The sequence below is a fragment of the Pteropus alecto genome, unplaced genomic scaffold (genome assembly GCF_000325575.1).
Source record: "Pteropus alecto unplaced genomic scaffold, ASM32557v1 scaffold270, whole genome shotgun sequence".
Classification (NCBI taxonomy): domain Eukaryota; kingdom Metazoa; phylum Chordata; class Mammalia; order Chiroptera; family Pteropodidae; genus Pteropus; species Pteropus alecto.
In genome coordinates this window covers 6018760-6036159 of record NW_006430735.1, presented here as the reverse complement: position 1 = coordinate 6036159, position 17400 = coordinate 6018760, and the positions used below count along the sequence as shown (strand labels likewise).

Sequence of the window (17400 nt, the reverse complement as noted above, 5' to 3'; positions counted from 1 at the left end):
TATTTTGGTGGGCTTGATGTAATCACCAAGGTCCTTTTAAGAGGGAGGCATGCAGAAGGTTGAGGGAGGGTGGAGGGAGACTGGAAAATGTTGCGCTACTGACTTTGAAAATGGAGGATGGAGACACGAGCCAGGAAATTCAGGTGGCTTCTAGATGCTGGAAAAAGCAAGGGAGTAATTTCTCCACTGGAGCCTCCAGGAGGAACCGGCCCTGCTGACTTGTCGTGAGATTGATTTTAGACTTCTGACCTTCAGAAATGTAATATAACTAAGTTGTTTTAAATGACTATGTTTGGAGTAATTTGTTATAACAGCAACAGGAAGCTAATATAGAGGCCACGTAAACATAAAGGGGTCCCTATTTCAAGTTCTGGAGTGTGGATGGAATGTTAAGAAAGAATTACCAAGAGTTGATGACACTGGAGCTAAGGGAGATTGTTTCAAGAGGATGGTCCAGGTAGAGGAATTGGTGAGTGCAAAGCGCACACAGAGAGATGGGAAGTGCTTCGATAAGACAATGCTACTTGTATTAAACATTAGAAATAATATCAACAATATTCATTCTGGTAAATGTTTGTTTGTATGCCAGGCACTGTTCTACAGCACGTTACAACTCTGTAAGGTCTAGACTATCATTATCTTCTTTTTACCTATAGGGACACTAAGGTTTGGAGGAGTTAGGTAACTTTCCTGAGATCACAGAGCCAGTAAACGGGCAGTTATAATTAGAAGCTTGGCAGTGGGTCTCCAAAATCCACTAACTGCCTCTCTAATATATTGCCATAGGAGCCTTAAGTACTTAAGTAAGGTAGCATCAATTTGGCTGAAAATAAATGAACTATTAGAAAGATGATTATGAGGTGAGGATCAGCAGAGCTTGGAATATAGTCCTCTCTTAGATACTGAGGATGGGATTGAAAGTCGGCCAACTTATAAGTTTAATGATCGCGCACTTTTGCGATTGCTCAAGATAAAGGAGCCTTCCTTGAATATGTCAAATTACTTCTGCGTTACAAATTCTACACTTTGCATAAGCCTCTTTATTTCATCTCCTGCTTTTCTCCTAGTATCTGAGACAGAGTTGGGGATGCATGCACCAACCCAACTCTGGGCCTCAGTTTCCATATCTGTAAAACGCCTTGAAGTACTGTAGTTTCAAACTTGGTTGTGCCTCAGAATCCCCTGGGTGGAAGCATAAAGGAAATGCAGATTCCTCGCCCTGTTCTAGATTCTGATTGAGTAGTACTGGGGTGAGGCTCTCCCCCAAAACTCTCCCAAGAAATTCTGACACACATGCAGGTTTTGGTTACCAGATGCCGGACGACCACCTGGCTCCTTCCCAGTTCACAGCATTCGGTCCGCGATTCCGTGAAGGCCCCGCCCCCTCCCCGGCCCCGCCCCTTGCCCTCCTCCACCTTCGGTGAGGCTTCACTGTCTCGTCCGCCTCCGCCTCCGCCTTGCCCCGTCCCTCCCCGGCCTCTCCTGATGGCTGTGGTGCTGCCGGGCCCGGAGCCTTGGAACCGCGTGAGGATCCCTAGGCCGGGGAGCCGCAGCGCAGTGACTGTACAGGACCCCGGCGTGGCCTTGGGTGGGTGAGGTACCCCGCGCGCGCGACCGGAGCAGACGGTTTTCGGAGGTGGCGTCCGGCCGGGGCGGTGCACGTGCGCGGGGGGCGGGACTTCCTGAGGTCGTGGGGCGCCGGGCTGGGTGCTGGACGGCCCGGGAGGGGCTGCGCTCCAGAATTTGCCTGGGAATCTTGGAGGGCCTGTGGCAGCGCAGCCCTTTCTTGAACTTACTGAGCCCTTACCGGGCCTGGCTGGAGCGAGCAAGGCCCAGAGCCCGGCCCCGCACGGAGAGTGCAGAGAGAGGCGGAAGCAGCCGGCGTCAGGGAAAAGTGCTGCTTGGGCACCTTGTGCTCGCTCAGGGCACTCAGGACTGTTTACCTTCAGTCAGCCTCCCGACTTCTGCCTCTAGGGAGCTGCGAGTCCTAGGCACTCTGGACTTAAACTGCGATCTTTCTGGTTCCTCATTTGCAAAATGGGGTTAGTTCTCCCTACATCACCGGTTGTTGGGAGGATCTAATGATGTCATTTAGGGATGGAGTGCTCTTAAAGTGTTTTGATGGTATTGCCGTTTATTCAGGCATTAGGGCGTAGTAGTAAGGCGCTTGACTCAGGAGCCAGATTGACTGGGTTTGAATCCTAGCTGTTCCCTTTGCCGGGAATTGTCTAACCTTCTTGTGCCTCAGCTCATTTTCAAATAGCTTCACAGAGCTATTTTGAATAATGAAAGAGTTAATGTTATAGGTAAAGCATTTAGAACAGTGCCCGATATGGTAAATAAACACTTAAATGATGGTTATTATTAATATTAAATGCTTATAAGCTATCTAATCATCACATCCTCTTCTCCATCTATCCATCCATCCTACACAGTTTACAGATTTTCTTCTTCCTGTATTCAAAAATTCCTTAACAAGATTCCTATTAGGTGTGGACATTCACCAACTCACTCCCCATTTCCAAGGCAGCCCATTCTTGCTTCAGGTAGTTGGGACAACAGAAAGTTCTCCATGTTGTATAGAAATCTACCTTTGTGTTCCACTAGGATGCTAGTGCTAGCCTTAGAGCCATACAGAACACATTAACTCCATTTTCTACTTCACAGCTTTTCCAACTTGGAAGCTGTTATCTACTGCTGAGTACCTCGTGTTCAGTCAGGCATTCATCAAGTAATATAATTTCCAGTTGCCATGCCGGTTTCTCTGAACATATCTTAAAGTGGTATCTAAATACAGTGTCTTTGACTTTTAAGAGTATGAATGTATCCATTCTGCCTTGCTTATGTGCATAACAAAAATGGGGATTCAGAGAAGTATAAAGCATGTGCAAAACCTTCAAGGTATCTATAGAGTATAAGTGTACACCAAATGACTGCCAAATATTCATGTAAAAGATTATTTAAATCATGATAAAATGTGATATAACGATATACATACTTGTTTAACAGGTATTGTCTTGATTTCCAGACTTTGTATCATCTGTCATCGTTTTCCAACTTCTTACATACTTAGAATCATTAATTATGTCCTTAACAGTTGAGGCTGATTTTGTTAATTTGTCCTTGAGTCCTTTAAAACAAATAAGGAAAGATACTTCTTTCAGTGTATTTTTATATAATATACTTAATGTAGAAATGCATATTAAGTCTTACTAAACCTCTCTGCTTTAGACCTTTGTATTGCAGCTGTTATTAAAGAATGCTGTCTTGTTACACTGTCGCTGAAGAGCCAAACCTTAGATGCAGAAACAGATGTGTTATGCGCAGTCCTTTACAGCAATCACAACAGAATGGGTCGCCACAAGCCCCATTTGGCCCTCAAACAGGTAAGGAGGAAGCCCTGTTTTTAAGATTCAACATTTTACTTGATGAAGATGGAGATCATACTACCACTTAATATTTTGTTATTTATGGAAACTCAGTAAATTACTTGTGACTTATAGGTCTTTAGTCCATAGTTGCATATGAGATTTCATTTTTTTAAAAGTATTTCAAAGAACATTTATTTTTTAGAAAAGAACTATGCTTAATTCTTTCTATCTTGTTTCTAGTGGGTAATTTTATGAAAAGTTTTCTGCATTATACACAATCTATAATAAATTACAGTGTGTTTGCTTAGTTCAAGGACACAGTGTTTTGACCAAGACAAAGTGTTGAATTAAGAGATAATTTCCTGGGCATAATCAAAATCCTACAATCATAAAAAAAAGAAAAAACAAAGTTGTGATTTATTTATTGTGGGGTATATAATCAAATTGGTAATATATTAGAGTGTGTAAAGTGGTTTCATGTAATTTTTGGAGTGTAAGACAAAACTGGACCCTGCAGCTTAGGGACTGCACCATAGAGCAGAGCCTCCTAAGCTGGATTCTTCATATGCACATTCATTGATTCACTTTATTAATTCTGCAAGTATTTTTGGTAACTTTCTATTTGTCAGACATTTTGCTTGGTGCTGGGTATACAGGGGTAAAAAAGACATAATCTCTAACCCTATAGGTTCATGCTCTCTGGTTAATTTTCAGCTCCCATTAAAGGAAAAGAGATGACTATTTCTTCATCAGAGAAAAGTCTGAGATCATGGTCTTCTCCTGAATTTTTTCTAGGCACCTTTTATCTCCTTTTGAATCTTTTACTTCAAAACCAAACTTATCTCAGATTGAACATATTTCTCCTGGGTAATTGTGAATAATTATCCAGTCAGAAAAACGGTGTGTCCATTTTCTCTGCTTCTTTCTTTTATGTAGCTCCGCCATCCAGTCAGTTGATCAGTCAAAACTTTCTCTGCATCTAGTCCCTTCTTTTACTTCTGGCTGCATTTTCCTTTTTAGACATTATCTACTGTTAGTTGTCTTGCTATCCTAACTGATCTTCCCTCCTCCAACCTTTCCCACACTCTCTCATATTCTGTAAACCCAAATCAGATTAATCATCCTAAAACAGAGCTTTGATTTTTAGTGGTTTTTCACTGTCTTCTGAATAAAGATCAAACTTCTTAGCTAAGCTTACAAGTTCCTCCATGATCTGTCCTCTTCAATTTTCCTTAGCTCAGGCTTCTCTCTCATCTTTCATCGGCTTTATACTCCAGGCAACCTGAGAATAGAGTCCCCTGCTCACCACATTCATTCCCTTACCTGAGCTTTGCTCAGCTGGTTCTATATGTTAAGAATGCCCAGCCCCTCCATCTCTGTCAGTTAAAGACTTTCTCATCCTCTAAGTCCCATCTTCAAGGCTTCCTAGCAGTAATAATTTCTTCCTGAGGAGTAACATAATTGTATGTTATGGTAATCTCATTTTAAGTTGCATTTTTCTGATTAGTAAAGCTGAACTCCTCTTTTTATGATTCTTGATTATTTGGACCTCCCTTTATGTTTCTCTTACGGCATTTTGCACAGTCTACATCGTGGTACAGGTATTTGCGTACATATTTTATGTTCCCTACCATCCCTTAGAATAGAGAACATGTCTCATGCTGCTGCTGCAACTATTATTACTACTACTACCTTATATCTGCTTAACATATCACAGTTTATAGAAAACTTTCATCTACTTTGAGATTTATTTTTTCTACCTTCAAAAGCTAGGTACTGGAATTAACTTCACTGTCATGTTCTCCCAAATGGAGCACAGAAAATAGTCTTGATTTCTCTTCCGTGTGACTGTACTTTGAATAGATGAAGACTGTTGTTCCTCCATGTTCTCTCTTCCTTCATAAACTTCTCAAATTTTTTTGCTTTACCATCTTGGTTTGTCAATACCTCTCTCAGAAGATGGTATCCAGAATTGAAAAATGATAAAGATAAGGAGCTGCCCTCTGAGAATTTAGGGATTGTTGCCTCCATTGCTCTGAAAACTATGCTGTTAAGAGAGAATCCATAACTGAATTTCTAGTAGCATATATGTAGCTCTAGCAAGATACTGTCTTTGCCAGTATCAGTGGGCATCCAGATCTTCACATCCTTCAGTCTAGAAGCAGTCCCATGTACACCCTTTGTGTAGTATTTCCTGAGGACTACAGAATTGTTACCACGTTTTATGAATGGCTCTTACCCCCCCCTCTTTTTTTTTTGATAAAAAAATGCTATTGAGTGCCTACTCAACACTCAGTACTGAGTCACAGTGGTGGATAAAATAGACAAAATATATTGCCCTCATGGAGCTTATAGTGGAGAAGAAAAAGGCAGTCAGTCAGTTGTCAGTCAGTCAAATGTCAGATGGTAATAAGAGGAGCTATGGAGAAAAATACAGCAAAGAAGGAGGAAGTGCTGAGGGGACTGTAATTTTAAATAGGGCATATCTTTTTATTTTAGTACTTAAATATATGTCTTTTAAACTAATTGTTTACTAGATTTTTAGCAATTAGAAATTGGGAAGTGTCTTATGTACTATTTGATTTCCCAGCATGCCTTGCATGTATAAGTGTTCAATATACATTTATAAAGTGAATAAACATCACTTTCCTCATCTCTGTAGCACTTACAGATTGTTAAAATTTAGTAGTTAATTTATATCTTTTTAAATAGTTTCTCTATTAGAAGTCATGTTGCTTCAGAAAAATTATAATCTCGATAATAATCTTATACTTTGGTCTCCTTTATAGCATCACAGATATTAAATTCTTAGTCATAACCTGACTTGATAAAATTTCTTTTGGCTGGATAAATTTCAAAATTTTAACCAGAAGCAATTGCTCTGGGTTATGGATTTCTTTACCCTTAAAAAACGGTATTATGTGGTATTTAGTCTATTTTGATACTTTGGAATTTTGGATCTCTTTGCTTTCCTGGTTACATCAGTGGCTTTATCTATATCATATACGTACAAATTTGAAATATTCTTCCCCTTTCAGGTTGAACAATGTTTAAAACGTTTGAAAAACATGAATTTGGAGGGTTCAATTCAAGATTTGTCTGAGTTGTTTTCTTCCAAGTAAGTGGTCCAGTTGCTTGGTGATGAGCTGGGAACTTGGTGTCTTGCTGTGCTCTCCCTTTGGACTTTACTCTGCTTAGTGTTGGAATATAACTAATTATACTTTAGTTGTACAAATTTTGTTTTAATAAGGGACATCTGGTATTTGTGGTCATCTCCCTTTGTGGGCTTGCAGGAGGTACTGGGGTGACTTGAAATGTGGGGTCATGATAGATTATATTGAAACATCTGTGTTGATCAACTGAGTCATTATTGAGCATAACTACCTTGAGCTTATAGCCCATCTGCACTTGAAAACTGCTATATCAGTGATTTATATTTAATAATGAAAGTAATGTACTTTTCTATTTTTACCAAGTGAAAATCAGCCTGTACCTACCAAAGCATGTGTCGTCCCCAGCCAACCAGTTTTGGAACTGGTGCTGATGAAGATTTTGGGAGCCTGCAAATTGTTACTTCGTTTGTTAGACTGTTGCTGCAAGACATTTCTGTATCCTTGAATCAACTGAAATACCTTCTTCTGAATTGGAATTGTTTGGATAAATTTAGTATTTCTCTTAGAAAGCTAAGGGGTCTGTAAGAGTTATAACTTATGGGAATTCTTAAAATTTTGCTCTTGACCTCCTTTTTCCCGGAATTGTCTTATACAATCATTGCCAGAGATTGCCTGTCTTTATCTAGTATGTATTATCCTAAGGGCATTGATAGCTAGAAACTCTTAATGTTAGAAACTAAATTTAATAATGAGAGCTCTAGCAGAGTATATATTCCTTCAAGACTTTAATTCCTTCAAGAAAATTATTTCTACTTCCAATCTAGTTTTGTCATAAATATAATTTACAAAATTGAAATGACTTAGGTTTTGTTTTGCAACTTTAACTTGATTCTTCAGCTTGACTGTGAAACATCTAGGTTTGCAAGAATTCATTATTTTAAACCTTGTGATGGTTGGGCTGGTGAGCAGATTATGGTATGAATGTACATACCTTAGAAATCTTTCATTTCTTTTTCATCTCTTTAACTCACCTTAGGTTTCTCATTAGTAGTTTTCATATTTGTTTTCCCATGGGATGATGAAGATGCGGGAATTCTCTTTCTACATTTGATTAGAGTTTATTTGGGGCTATGTGTTGATAGTTATTAAAGAATTAAGTAAATGAATTTGTAGGATTAGCAACAAGAATAATAAAAAAATGGTTGCTGTAATTATATAGCAAACAGCCCATTTAAAATGAGGGTGTTTCTGGACAGGCTGTATCTCATGATTCTTCCTGCCTGTAGATTTGTAATTTTTCATGGCAATGCCCTTCTTTATGTGCTCTAGATTCTTCCAGCTGAAACACAACTGCTTTTTGAGGTGTAGTTGATATAAAGAACACTGATAATAGTTGCAAACCAAAGATACCTTCTTTTGTATCTTTTATATTATGAAACTTATCTGATGAATAATTGGACTTGGAATCTGCCCATCTTTGTTCTGGGCCATTTTAGACAATTGGGATAATTATCTGTAATTTGAATTAAAACTAGAAAACAAACACAAAAAATTCTGTCTTTGGAGATTAAAAACCTTGCTTTGAAATCTTAGCCTGGATATCTCAAATACTGTTTCCAATCATCTTGTTTTTTATTCTGCTTATCTTTAGTCTGGGGTAATAATGTTAGAATCACCACTCATATTATTTTAAAATGTCAAACATTCATTATTATTTTCTGTGATGAAAATAGCTTTAATTTTTGCCGATTACAACAATAATATGTTGCTTAAGAATTTTTTTAAAATAGAAAAATGTGAAGAACCTGAACTGCCTAAGATTTCACCACCTAGATAAAACTGCGTTTAAAATTTTGATGCACATCTTTTGAGACAGCTTTCTGTGTAGTACTCTATTTGGTTTTAAGTAACATACTCTACTTGGATTTTTCTGTTAGGGCTAGACTAATCTGGCTATTTGCAAATATGTATTATAGTGTTTTTTTTTTAATCTATAGTGGCAGATGATAGGCATTTATTTTCAGCTTTGAATGTTGTAGTTATTGTATAATCTGCAAATTGTAATTACTGGCTGGTTCATGAGCTCCTGTTTCTTTCTCTAGGGTTCTCTATAAAGGTGTTTTAAAAAGGCTGATTTCTTTATATGGACCATTGTTTGGATTGCTTCAAGAGGTCTCTAGGATTCAACCATTGCCTTACTTCAAAGATTTTACCTTTCCTTCTGATATTGCTGAATTTTTAGGACAGCCGTATTGTGAGCTATTTAAGAAAAAAATGCCTACAGATTTTGCAGCTAAAGGAGTAACTAAATTACTAAATAAGCTGTTTTTAACAAAAGAGCAATCACTAAGGTGCAGTGAAGAAACTTTACTTAGAATTTCCAAAAAAGCTAAACAAATGAAGATCAATGTACAGAATAGTGTGGATCTTGGACAACCAGTAAAGAATAAGAAAATCTTCAAAGGTAATATGCTTTTATATGGCACATACTCTTAAAAATTTTTGAAATTATAATATAATTATGCAGTGTGTAGAAAGAAATCCTGCATCTCCTTAATTTTAACTCCCATTGATCATCTTTAGAGAGGTATGTAATACCTGTTTTCAAAGCTTGAGCATTTAAGGTTGTTTCTGTTGCTGCTTCATAGTTCTTTGCTTGCTTAATTCTCTTTATTTCTTTAGTAGTAATTTGGCAAGAAGTGATGTTATGCACCTAAGAATTTGTTGATTTGAAAACAGTATGTCTAAATTTTTATAACTGTGATCTTTCCATCTCCACAGAAAAGTCAACAGAATTTGATCTGAGGGCTTTCTGCAAACAACTGAAACACAAAGCTATTCAGGTTTGGCTTACTATAGCTTATGATTTCTGCTAATTTTTAGATGCCACTTACCAAGGACAGAGATTGAATTTTCTATTTTTATCTCGAGCTCTAAGCTTAGTGCCATCTTAGTTCTGTCTGAGCTTTTGAATGAATGAATGGAAGCACTCCCAAGGGATTCAAATGTACCCAATTAATAGAATGCCTTCAGAAACATTTCACTAAGAATTTTGCTAAAATTTTAAAGTGACCCTAGGATCTGTCACAGGTGTGGATTGTACTGTAGCTTAAGAGTATGGGCTTTGCAGTCAGACAGAAATGGTTTGAGTCCTGGCTTAGGTTTGTACTGTGTGACCTTATGTAAGTTTCTTGACCTGTCCATACCTCTATTTCCTAATAATAGAATGTACTTCATGGGTTCTGCCAACTTTAATGCATGTAAAGTGTTTGGCACAGAGTCAAGAGTATGGTAGACACTTAATTGGTATTAGATGTTATTAGCTACTTTCATCATCATCCTCATCCTCATCCTTTGTCATGAGGCTTCCATTTCTTTCTTCCTGTCAGGGTTCAAGCTTTAACATGATTCTTCTTAGTGTTTGTAAATTCTGTTTGTTCTGGACCTAACAGCAGATAAGTATGTCACTGTCACCTTCTTTCATCTGGTAACTAGTTGACTTGTGTTACCCTCTGTCTTCTCAAAATTGTTTTTTTCTGTTATCCTGCATGATTTATTTCTTCCATTCTTCTTAAGAACTCTTAATCATTCTAATAAGTCAGAGTACTTTCTTGAACGTTTACAAGGATTCCAGTTTGCATTTATATTCTGTCTAATTCATGAGTTCCAGACGGAGGAATAATTGATGATGATGATTATAATAATAGCTAATATGTACTTCCGTTGCATTTACTCTGCTAGGCATTGTTTGAAACACTTATATGCATTAACTCACATAATCCTCACAAAAGCCCTGTGAGACAGGTGCTATTATTATTGTTTACATATTTCAGATGAAAAAATTGAGGCATATAAAGCCAATGAACTTCCTCAGGGCACACAGCAAATACAAGGCAGAGCTGGGATTTGAGTGCAGGCAGTTTGGTTTCATAGTCTTTGTTCTTTACTATTACACCACTCCCCAAGATAGTTTTGCCAACTTTGTTTTAAGAACTATGGCTCTCTGTGACCCTTGAAACTTCTGTAGTCCATCCACCTTTTCCTAGTTTTGAAGCTGGTTGGTCAGTGTCCCTCTTATCATGACTAGTCATGACTACCACGTTTTTAGCAATCAGCACTAATGCACTTAGCTGGCTTTTAGGACAGACTTCTTTTATTGATCACCAACATAAAGTATTGATAGGTCTCTACTTTTATATTATCTATTACTTTTTTATGTTCTCGAGGGTAGGACATTTGGAAGAAGGCTAACCCTCGAATGAAGGATGGAAGTCCACCTAGTAGGTGGCATATTTTCATAAACAGTAAAAGTTGGTAAAATTCAAACTTGATACAGAAAGATGGGTTGAAGAGACAAAGGTGCCACAGAATTGGAAATGAATAGAATTGGAAATGGTGCTCAGTTAAGCATTTTAAACATATGTTCGGCAATCATCCCTGTCTTCACGTGTTTTCAGTAACATTTATGACTCTTCATTGAGGAAGGTAACTCAGGGTATAGAAATAAGTGAAAAAAATGTGGTGGTAGTCCAGTAGTACAGAGGAATAGGGCTCTTCAGTAATTTTTTCCTACCAGATAGGCTTTGACCAATATTTAATTATGTGGAGTTTTATTCCTATGTATAGGTTAAATAGAGATGTGTTAGAATATTTATATTGTTTCCTGTGTACAACTGAATTCAACTATAGACAGGATCTTTTGTAGCACACAGAGAAACGAATCTTGTGTTAGGAACGTGGATAAATAAGTTTAGGACAAAAGGAAAGCACAGTGAGCTAAAAAAATTTTTCTTCTTTTAAAAATTTTGATAGTCTGTGAGTCAACTTTTCTTTGTTGTCATATATTTACAAGTCAGTAACAAATCCAATATATTTTTTCACCTTTACATTATTTCAGGAGGCCAGCTCTGAGTTTAAATGTCCTAAATCCCAACTAAAGGCAACCAAAAATTCTTCTCAGAAAGCGACAGGAACTCCTTGTGCCCAAAGTTTTGTGCAAAGATTTCAAGAGGCTGAGACTTTCATACAACTCTCTGAAGAAATTCAAATGGCGATTCTGTGGTGCAGGAGCAAAAAACTCAAGGCTCAGGCTTCCTTTCTGGGCAACAAACTTCTTAAAAGTAACCGGCTTAAACATGTGGAAGCTCAAGGTTATAGGTAAGTGTATTACAAAAATTATATTCCTTTTCCTGCTATCATTTAAGGCAAAAGTATATATTTATTCAAGTCAGCTTTCTTAAAAATGGGATGTTAGTAGCCTGAAGGATGCTAAAAATGAGACCCACTCTTAATTGATTTTATTGGGCAAAGCTGTCATTGGGAGGAAACAGGTAAACTTGGTTAATTGGATTTTTACTCACCATTCCATCCATTCATTCAGAAGCATGAGGAGTATCTGGGGATAAAACCATCTGTAAGACAGACTTAATTTTCACAGAGTTCTAGCTTTAGTAGGAAAGACAGCCAGTCTGCCCACAGCTTTAGTGCAGCAAGATAAGTGACAGCAGAAGCAGAAGGTACTTGCCTCCTATAATGGCACACACCAGACTCCAGGGTCAGGTAATGTTCCTTCATGGGAGCTACACTCGCCATGTATTGATTTTTTCCTTTCCTGTGATTCCTGTGTTCATAGAACTGCTTAAGGATGGTCATTTTTGATTGTGAGCCAGTCGGTATTGCTTGAAAACATTACATGAAGTTAGACACTTTAGGGTTTTACATTTTTATTGAAAAAATAATAGATGCCCATGGTAACAATTTCAGCCACAAATGGCTATAAAGGTCCTTATTCTTTCTTCATAGAGGTGTCATTCTGACCAGTTTTTTATGTATCCTTCAAGAAATATTCTGTGCATCCAGCATAATTTCTTATCTATAGTTACAGACAAATATCTGTTTAGGGCTTTATAATGGTTCCCATGGATGAAGCAATTTTACAGTCTAAAATTTGTTAAATTTTCTTTTAAAATGTATGGAAAAGATACTCCCATTTTAACAAATAAAACTAATATATAGTCAGGTTTTTTTTTTTTACAAGTTTTGATTAAAAGCTGTGGGAGAAGTTAAGTATTCCTAACGAATAATTTGTGGAAAAGTTTTTACATTGGGGTCCCCACTAAAGGTCTGTAGCCATCTAAAAGGGATCTGGCTCAGAGTGGAAACTTAGCCTGAGGTGGAGTTGTTCTAGGTTTAAAGTCAGGGGTAAATGAGGAAGAGATAATAATCATTAAAAGTCAATGAGAAGGATAACAAACTGGTATTTGGTTAAACCATTACTATGTAACCCAGAAAATAGTCCTCTTTCATACTGTCTTGCCTTGCTGTTTCAGTAATATATTTCTAGTATATTTTTAATTTACTTAATGTCCACAGTTACAGATAAGGAAATGATTTTGCTCAGGGTGTTGGAGACCTAGAACTTCGTACGGATCCTCTGATTCTTCTGTTTTCATTCTATTTCCATTTCAATTGGGAGATACACCTACCTTCTTCCTCCTTAAAAATTACTGCTTCTATTAAGAAAACAGTTTGGAAACAGATAATGAATTACTAACATTATAATGGGCTTCCACAAGTTCTATATTTGTTTAAAAAGGAAGAGGAGAGGGTATTGGGATAGGAAGCACAGACCCATGCTAATCTTTTGAAATCTGATGATCATTAACAGTGGGGCATTTAGCAAGGTACTAATATACTTTGTGGCATGTACCCTATTCAAAAGCAAAACACCGAAAATAATCAGCTATTTGAGTTCTGAATTCCCAAACTTGAAGATGATAGGTAAATCACAAATTGGTTAGCTCAAGACAGTCAGTTTGGGCCAGAAGCCTTGTCTTCTCATTCTTACATAAACTCCTTCACTGTTATTCCATTCAACTTATTCATTTCCTGCTATAATGGGAAGTTGTTTATCCAGAAATGGACTAATGCACCCTTGCAGATTTTTTTTCTATTTATGATACATCCTTTCCCAGTTCCATTCCTATTGCATCATGAACAGATTAGCAGTTATCAGGAAAAAGTTCTGGCCCTAAAGTATGGAGGTATCTCACCATTCAGCTGCCTTGGCAGGCAGTTGTAGGAGCTACTTTACTTTGGGAACATAATGGGGACACATTTGCCTACTGCATGAGGGAAGTTGTGCTCTGAAAATGCAGATTTGGGTTGAAGCTCCTATATCCTTATTTTTCATTATGATTCTGGTTTGTACACAGGCATAGGACTCTTAGATAAATTGTACATTTTCTGTTGGAAGTTGGTAAAAAGGAGACATATTAAACGTTTTTAAGACTGTTTTCTGCATTTTAAAAGTCTCAAGATTTTTCCTTTCTCTCTGTCTTTTAAAGTTTGCCCAAGAAACTAGAGTGCCTAAAAACATCTATTTGCAACTGCCTTCTTCGTGGCTTAGGTAGCAAAACTTCAAAGCATCAACTGAGACAAAGAAGATCACAGAGCAAATTTTTACTGAGACAGAGAAAACCACAGAGAAAGTTGCAGTCGACTCTTTTAAAGGAAATGCAGCAGTCTCCTCATGGGACTCAAAATGCTACAGATACCAGTAAACAGAGACTATCACACCATGCAGTTCATAGAACTAATCTCCATCCTAACAGTAATCAACTCTTGAGTAGCAGAGTTTCAAATCCTGTCATACAAACTAAGGAGAAACAAAGTCATGAAACTCTTACAGGAAGCAAAGAAAATGAAACTGATTTGAGGACAATGATGCAAATAAATAAACATAATACATCAGAAACCATTAAGGAGATAAATGACATTGATGATATTTTTGCTTTAATGGGAGTTTAGATGCTCATATGTGAGACTTTTAAATGATTAGCAAACTAGTCCAGTGTTCTGCTGTTTTAAGTGGAACTCTTGAGATCTGGAAAGATCTATAAGTACCATTTGGACTCAGAGAGGAGTTGATTTAGTGCAACAATGTACAGCAGTTCATTTCTGTTCAATAAACATTTATAGTAACTTTGTGTCATTTAATTGACAAGTATTTGACTATTAGTCAAATTTTGACTTTGACTATATGCCGGGTATTGATGAAAACTCTTACCATATTCTGCCCTTGAAAAGCAGATGTAATTCCTTGGTTAAAGCTGGTAGGTCCCTGAAAAACTGTATAATTTCATGACTTACCAGGGAATTAGACTTGAATAATTAGGCTTGCAAAAACCTACTCTGTGCCTTAAGGTAAATGGGGAGTAAAGGTGGGGAGTAGTAAGGAAACACCTAAAAGGCCACTTTGGCCTTACTGGCTTTGTTGTAGGTAAGTCCACTTCTGAACGTCAAGGTTTATAGTTTCTAATGGTTGTGCTGTCTTGCTTATATATTAGAATTGATCATCAAAGGAACTAAAAAGTTTAGCCACTAATTATATTACCAGGGATTGATCACAACCATTACTTTGTTCATCTTATCTCATGGAAGGGCATATTAAAATGCTTCAGGAATTCTCTAAAATTTGTTTTTTTTTCTGGTTTATTTATTTATAGGGTACAAGTGATTGATTCCAAAAAGGATATAAGGTGACTTACAGTTATACATGAAATACAACAGAATAACAAAGTAGAAGTAGGTGAGAAAGTGAAATGGAAAAATAAAGCTAGCAGACACAAAGTAGACCCAGGAATAAGGCTAAACATAAATTTATAATTTGGTGCTGATGTTATCATCTGATATTTGTTGCTTGTACAATTGTTCTGAGAGCGTAAATCTTATGTATTTTCAAATAATGATGTGAAGTTTAAAGTTATATATCAAATATTCTAGCTTACTAGAATTACGTTAAACTTCTATTTAAGTAGGTTGTAGCCTTGTTTTATGTTTTATATAGATTTGCAGAAAAAAGTATCCTAGTATATATTGTATTTTTTCCTCAGCATTTTTTAAAGCTTAAAACACTGCTGAATAGAATAGACTAGCTCTGTCTGCTACAAAACAACTGAAAATATATTCAAAATTGAATTTTCTAAAAAAGCCACAAAGTTATTTTATGGCCTTAATTTTTTATTGCTTATAACCTTTTATTATTTGGCCTCACTTTGAAAAGCTAAATCACTTGTATGAATAGGTCAGTAACATCTTCAGAAAAATCTTTTTTATTAACTTTAGTTCAAAGTAAGGCATTATCTTTCCATTCTGAATCTTAAGGTACCGATTCTAAGTCCCATCAATTATTTTGTCCCCCTTCGTAAGTAAGTTTTTTCAGCTAAAACTAGTTTTGTTTTTTGTCTTTCACTAGAGAAAATGTTACTTCCTCCATAAGATGTTTTCTGTGATAAATACCTGTGAATTTGCTGTATTCTTGGGTTGGTTTCACTTTACGAAGATGCAAATGTCCTTTTCACATATAATACCACTTTAATCTTCATAGCTTGTGAGGTCAGAGTTACAAATGAAGCCCAGAGAAATCAAGTAATTTGCCCAAGGTCCAACATACAAAAAAATAATAGAACTGGAACTTGAATTCTGGTCTTCTGATTCTGAATCTTGTGTTCACCCGAGGGCAACTGATCCCAGCCTGAATTTATTTGTGTTTCCAGCATGGACTGAAATTTCATCAAGAATTGATTTATATTCAGATAAGGACACAAAAAATGCTCCTACATATGCCTATACATAGGAGCATTTATCTTCAACTTACCTATCAGTGCTTAATAGAAAAGTAGCTCCCTTTTTACCTCCTCCATTTTAATATTTAAAAAATATACATAATAGACATTCTTTAAAAGACAGCCCAATAACATGGCAAACCCTTCTCTACATAGTAGTAAATAGGTTTTCATCCTATGGACTTCTATATGCTGCTCTTGTCAGGTTTTTTTTTTTTTTAAATGCCTACGGCACCTGGTATTCCTAGGTGGTCTCCCATCCAAGTACTAACCAGGCCCAACTCTGCTTAGCTTCCGAGATCAGATGAGATCGGGCATGTTCAGGGTGGCATGGCCGTTTGTCAGTTTGTTAAAATAAGAAAAACTACTAGTACCTGTTTCTAATGAACAACATAACTGTATCATTTATAAACCATTTTTTCTCTCAGGCACAAATTCATTCTTACTTTGGGAAGATGTGGGTTTGAAAGCTGAAGTGATCCTCTGCAAATTATACATACAACATTTAAAACAATGTTGACATTCTAGGTGTTTAACTCCAGTTGGCATAAAAAGTTTTGAGTCTTCAGCTAAACTAGGTGCCATTAGTCTTAAGATTTCCTGTTATATTCGCTATAAAGCATCTCAACAGATGGATTCCAGAATAGGTCACAGCACTGTGAAAAGAAAAGAAAAATCATATTCATCCTTACTTTAGAGGTAGCATAGATCTGAATTCATCTAATTTAAAAAATTGTTTACAAAACTCTTGAGTTCCATGTATGAAACAAGGTCTTAATTTGTCCTACCTTTCCTCTCTTCCCCCAGCCTCTTGTGGTATTCTAAATCTGATGGTCCACATTATCTGTTCTATTTCCTTTATAATTCTAAAAATTTCACCATATCTACTATTTTGCTTTTTATTTCCTGGACTAAAAGTTGTTTTTGTTTGTTTGTATGGAGGTATAATTGGCATATATTAGTTTCAGGTGTACAACATGATTCAATATTTGTATATACTGCAAAATGATCATAATAAGTCTAGTTAATATCTGTCACCATAGTTACAAAGTTTTTTTCTTGTGATGAAGACTTTAAAGATCCACTCTCAGTAACTTTCAAATATGCAATACAGTATTATTAACTATAGTCACCATATTGTACATTACATCCTCATGACTCAGAACTGGAAGTTTGTACCTTTTGACCTCCTTCAACTCTTTCTTCCCCCACTGCACCTCTGGTAACCACCAGTCTCCACATGAGCTTGGTTTTTTGTTATTTTAAATTCCACATGTAAGTGAGATCATA

General features: G+C 36.7%; 1 protein-coding gene and 1 non-coding gene across 6 annotated transcripts; one reads left to right on the top strand and one right to left on the bottom strand.

The window, feature by feature from the left end:
* The first annotated feature begins 1414 nt into the window (after positions 1-1414).
* NEPRO (nucleolus and neural progenitor protein) lies at positions 1415-14482 on the top strand. 5 transcript variants are annotated; one of them, XM_006905464.3, is made up of 9 exons: positions 1415-1588; positions 3232-3386; positions 6410-6489; positions 6848-6979; positions 7382-7459; positions 8587-8948; positions 9266-9327; positions 11382-11641; positions 13831-14482. In XM_006905464.3, exons 1-9 carry the CDS (start codon positions 1486-1488, stop codon positions 14291-14293), a joined length of 1695 nt encoding a protein of 564 aa, XP_006905526.1. In that variant the 5' UTR covers positions 1415-1485; the 3' UTR covers positions 14294-14482. The 5 variants fall into 5 exon arrangements, with proteins under 5 accessions (XP_006905526.1, XP_024906948.1, XP_024906949.1 ...); XM_025051180.1 differs by lacking the exons at positions 6410-6489; positions 6848-6979; positions 7382-7459 and having other exon boundaries at positions 1450-1588; XM_025051181.1 differs by lacking the exons at positions 6410-6489; positions 6848-6979; positions 7382-7459 and having other exon boundaries at positions 1483-1592.
* Positions 14483-16333: 1851 nt separating this feature from the next.
* On the bottom strand, positions 16334-16452 carry LOC112485265. The gene has a single exon (XR_003048391.1). It is a non-coding gene; the product is annotated as a 5S ribosomal RNA (ribosomal RNA).
* Between the last annotated feature and the right edge of the window lie 948 nt (positions 16453-17400).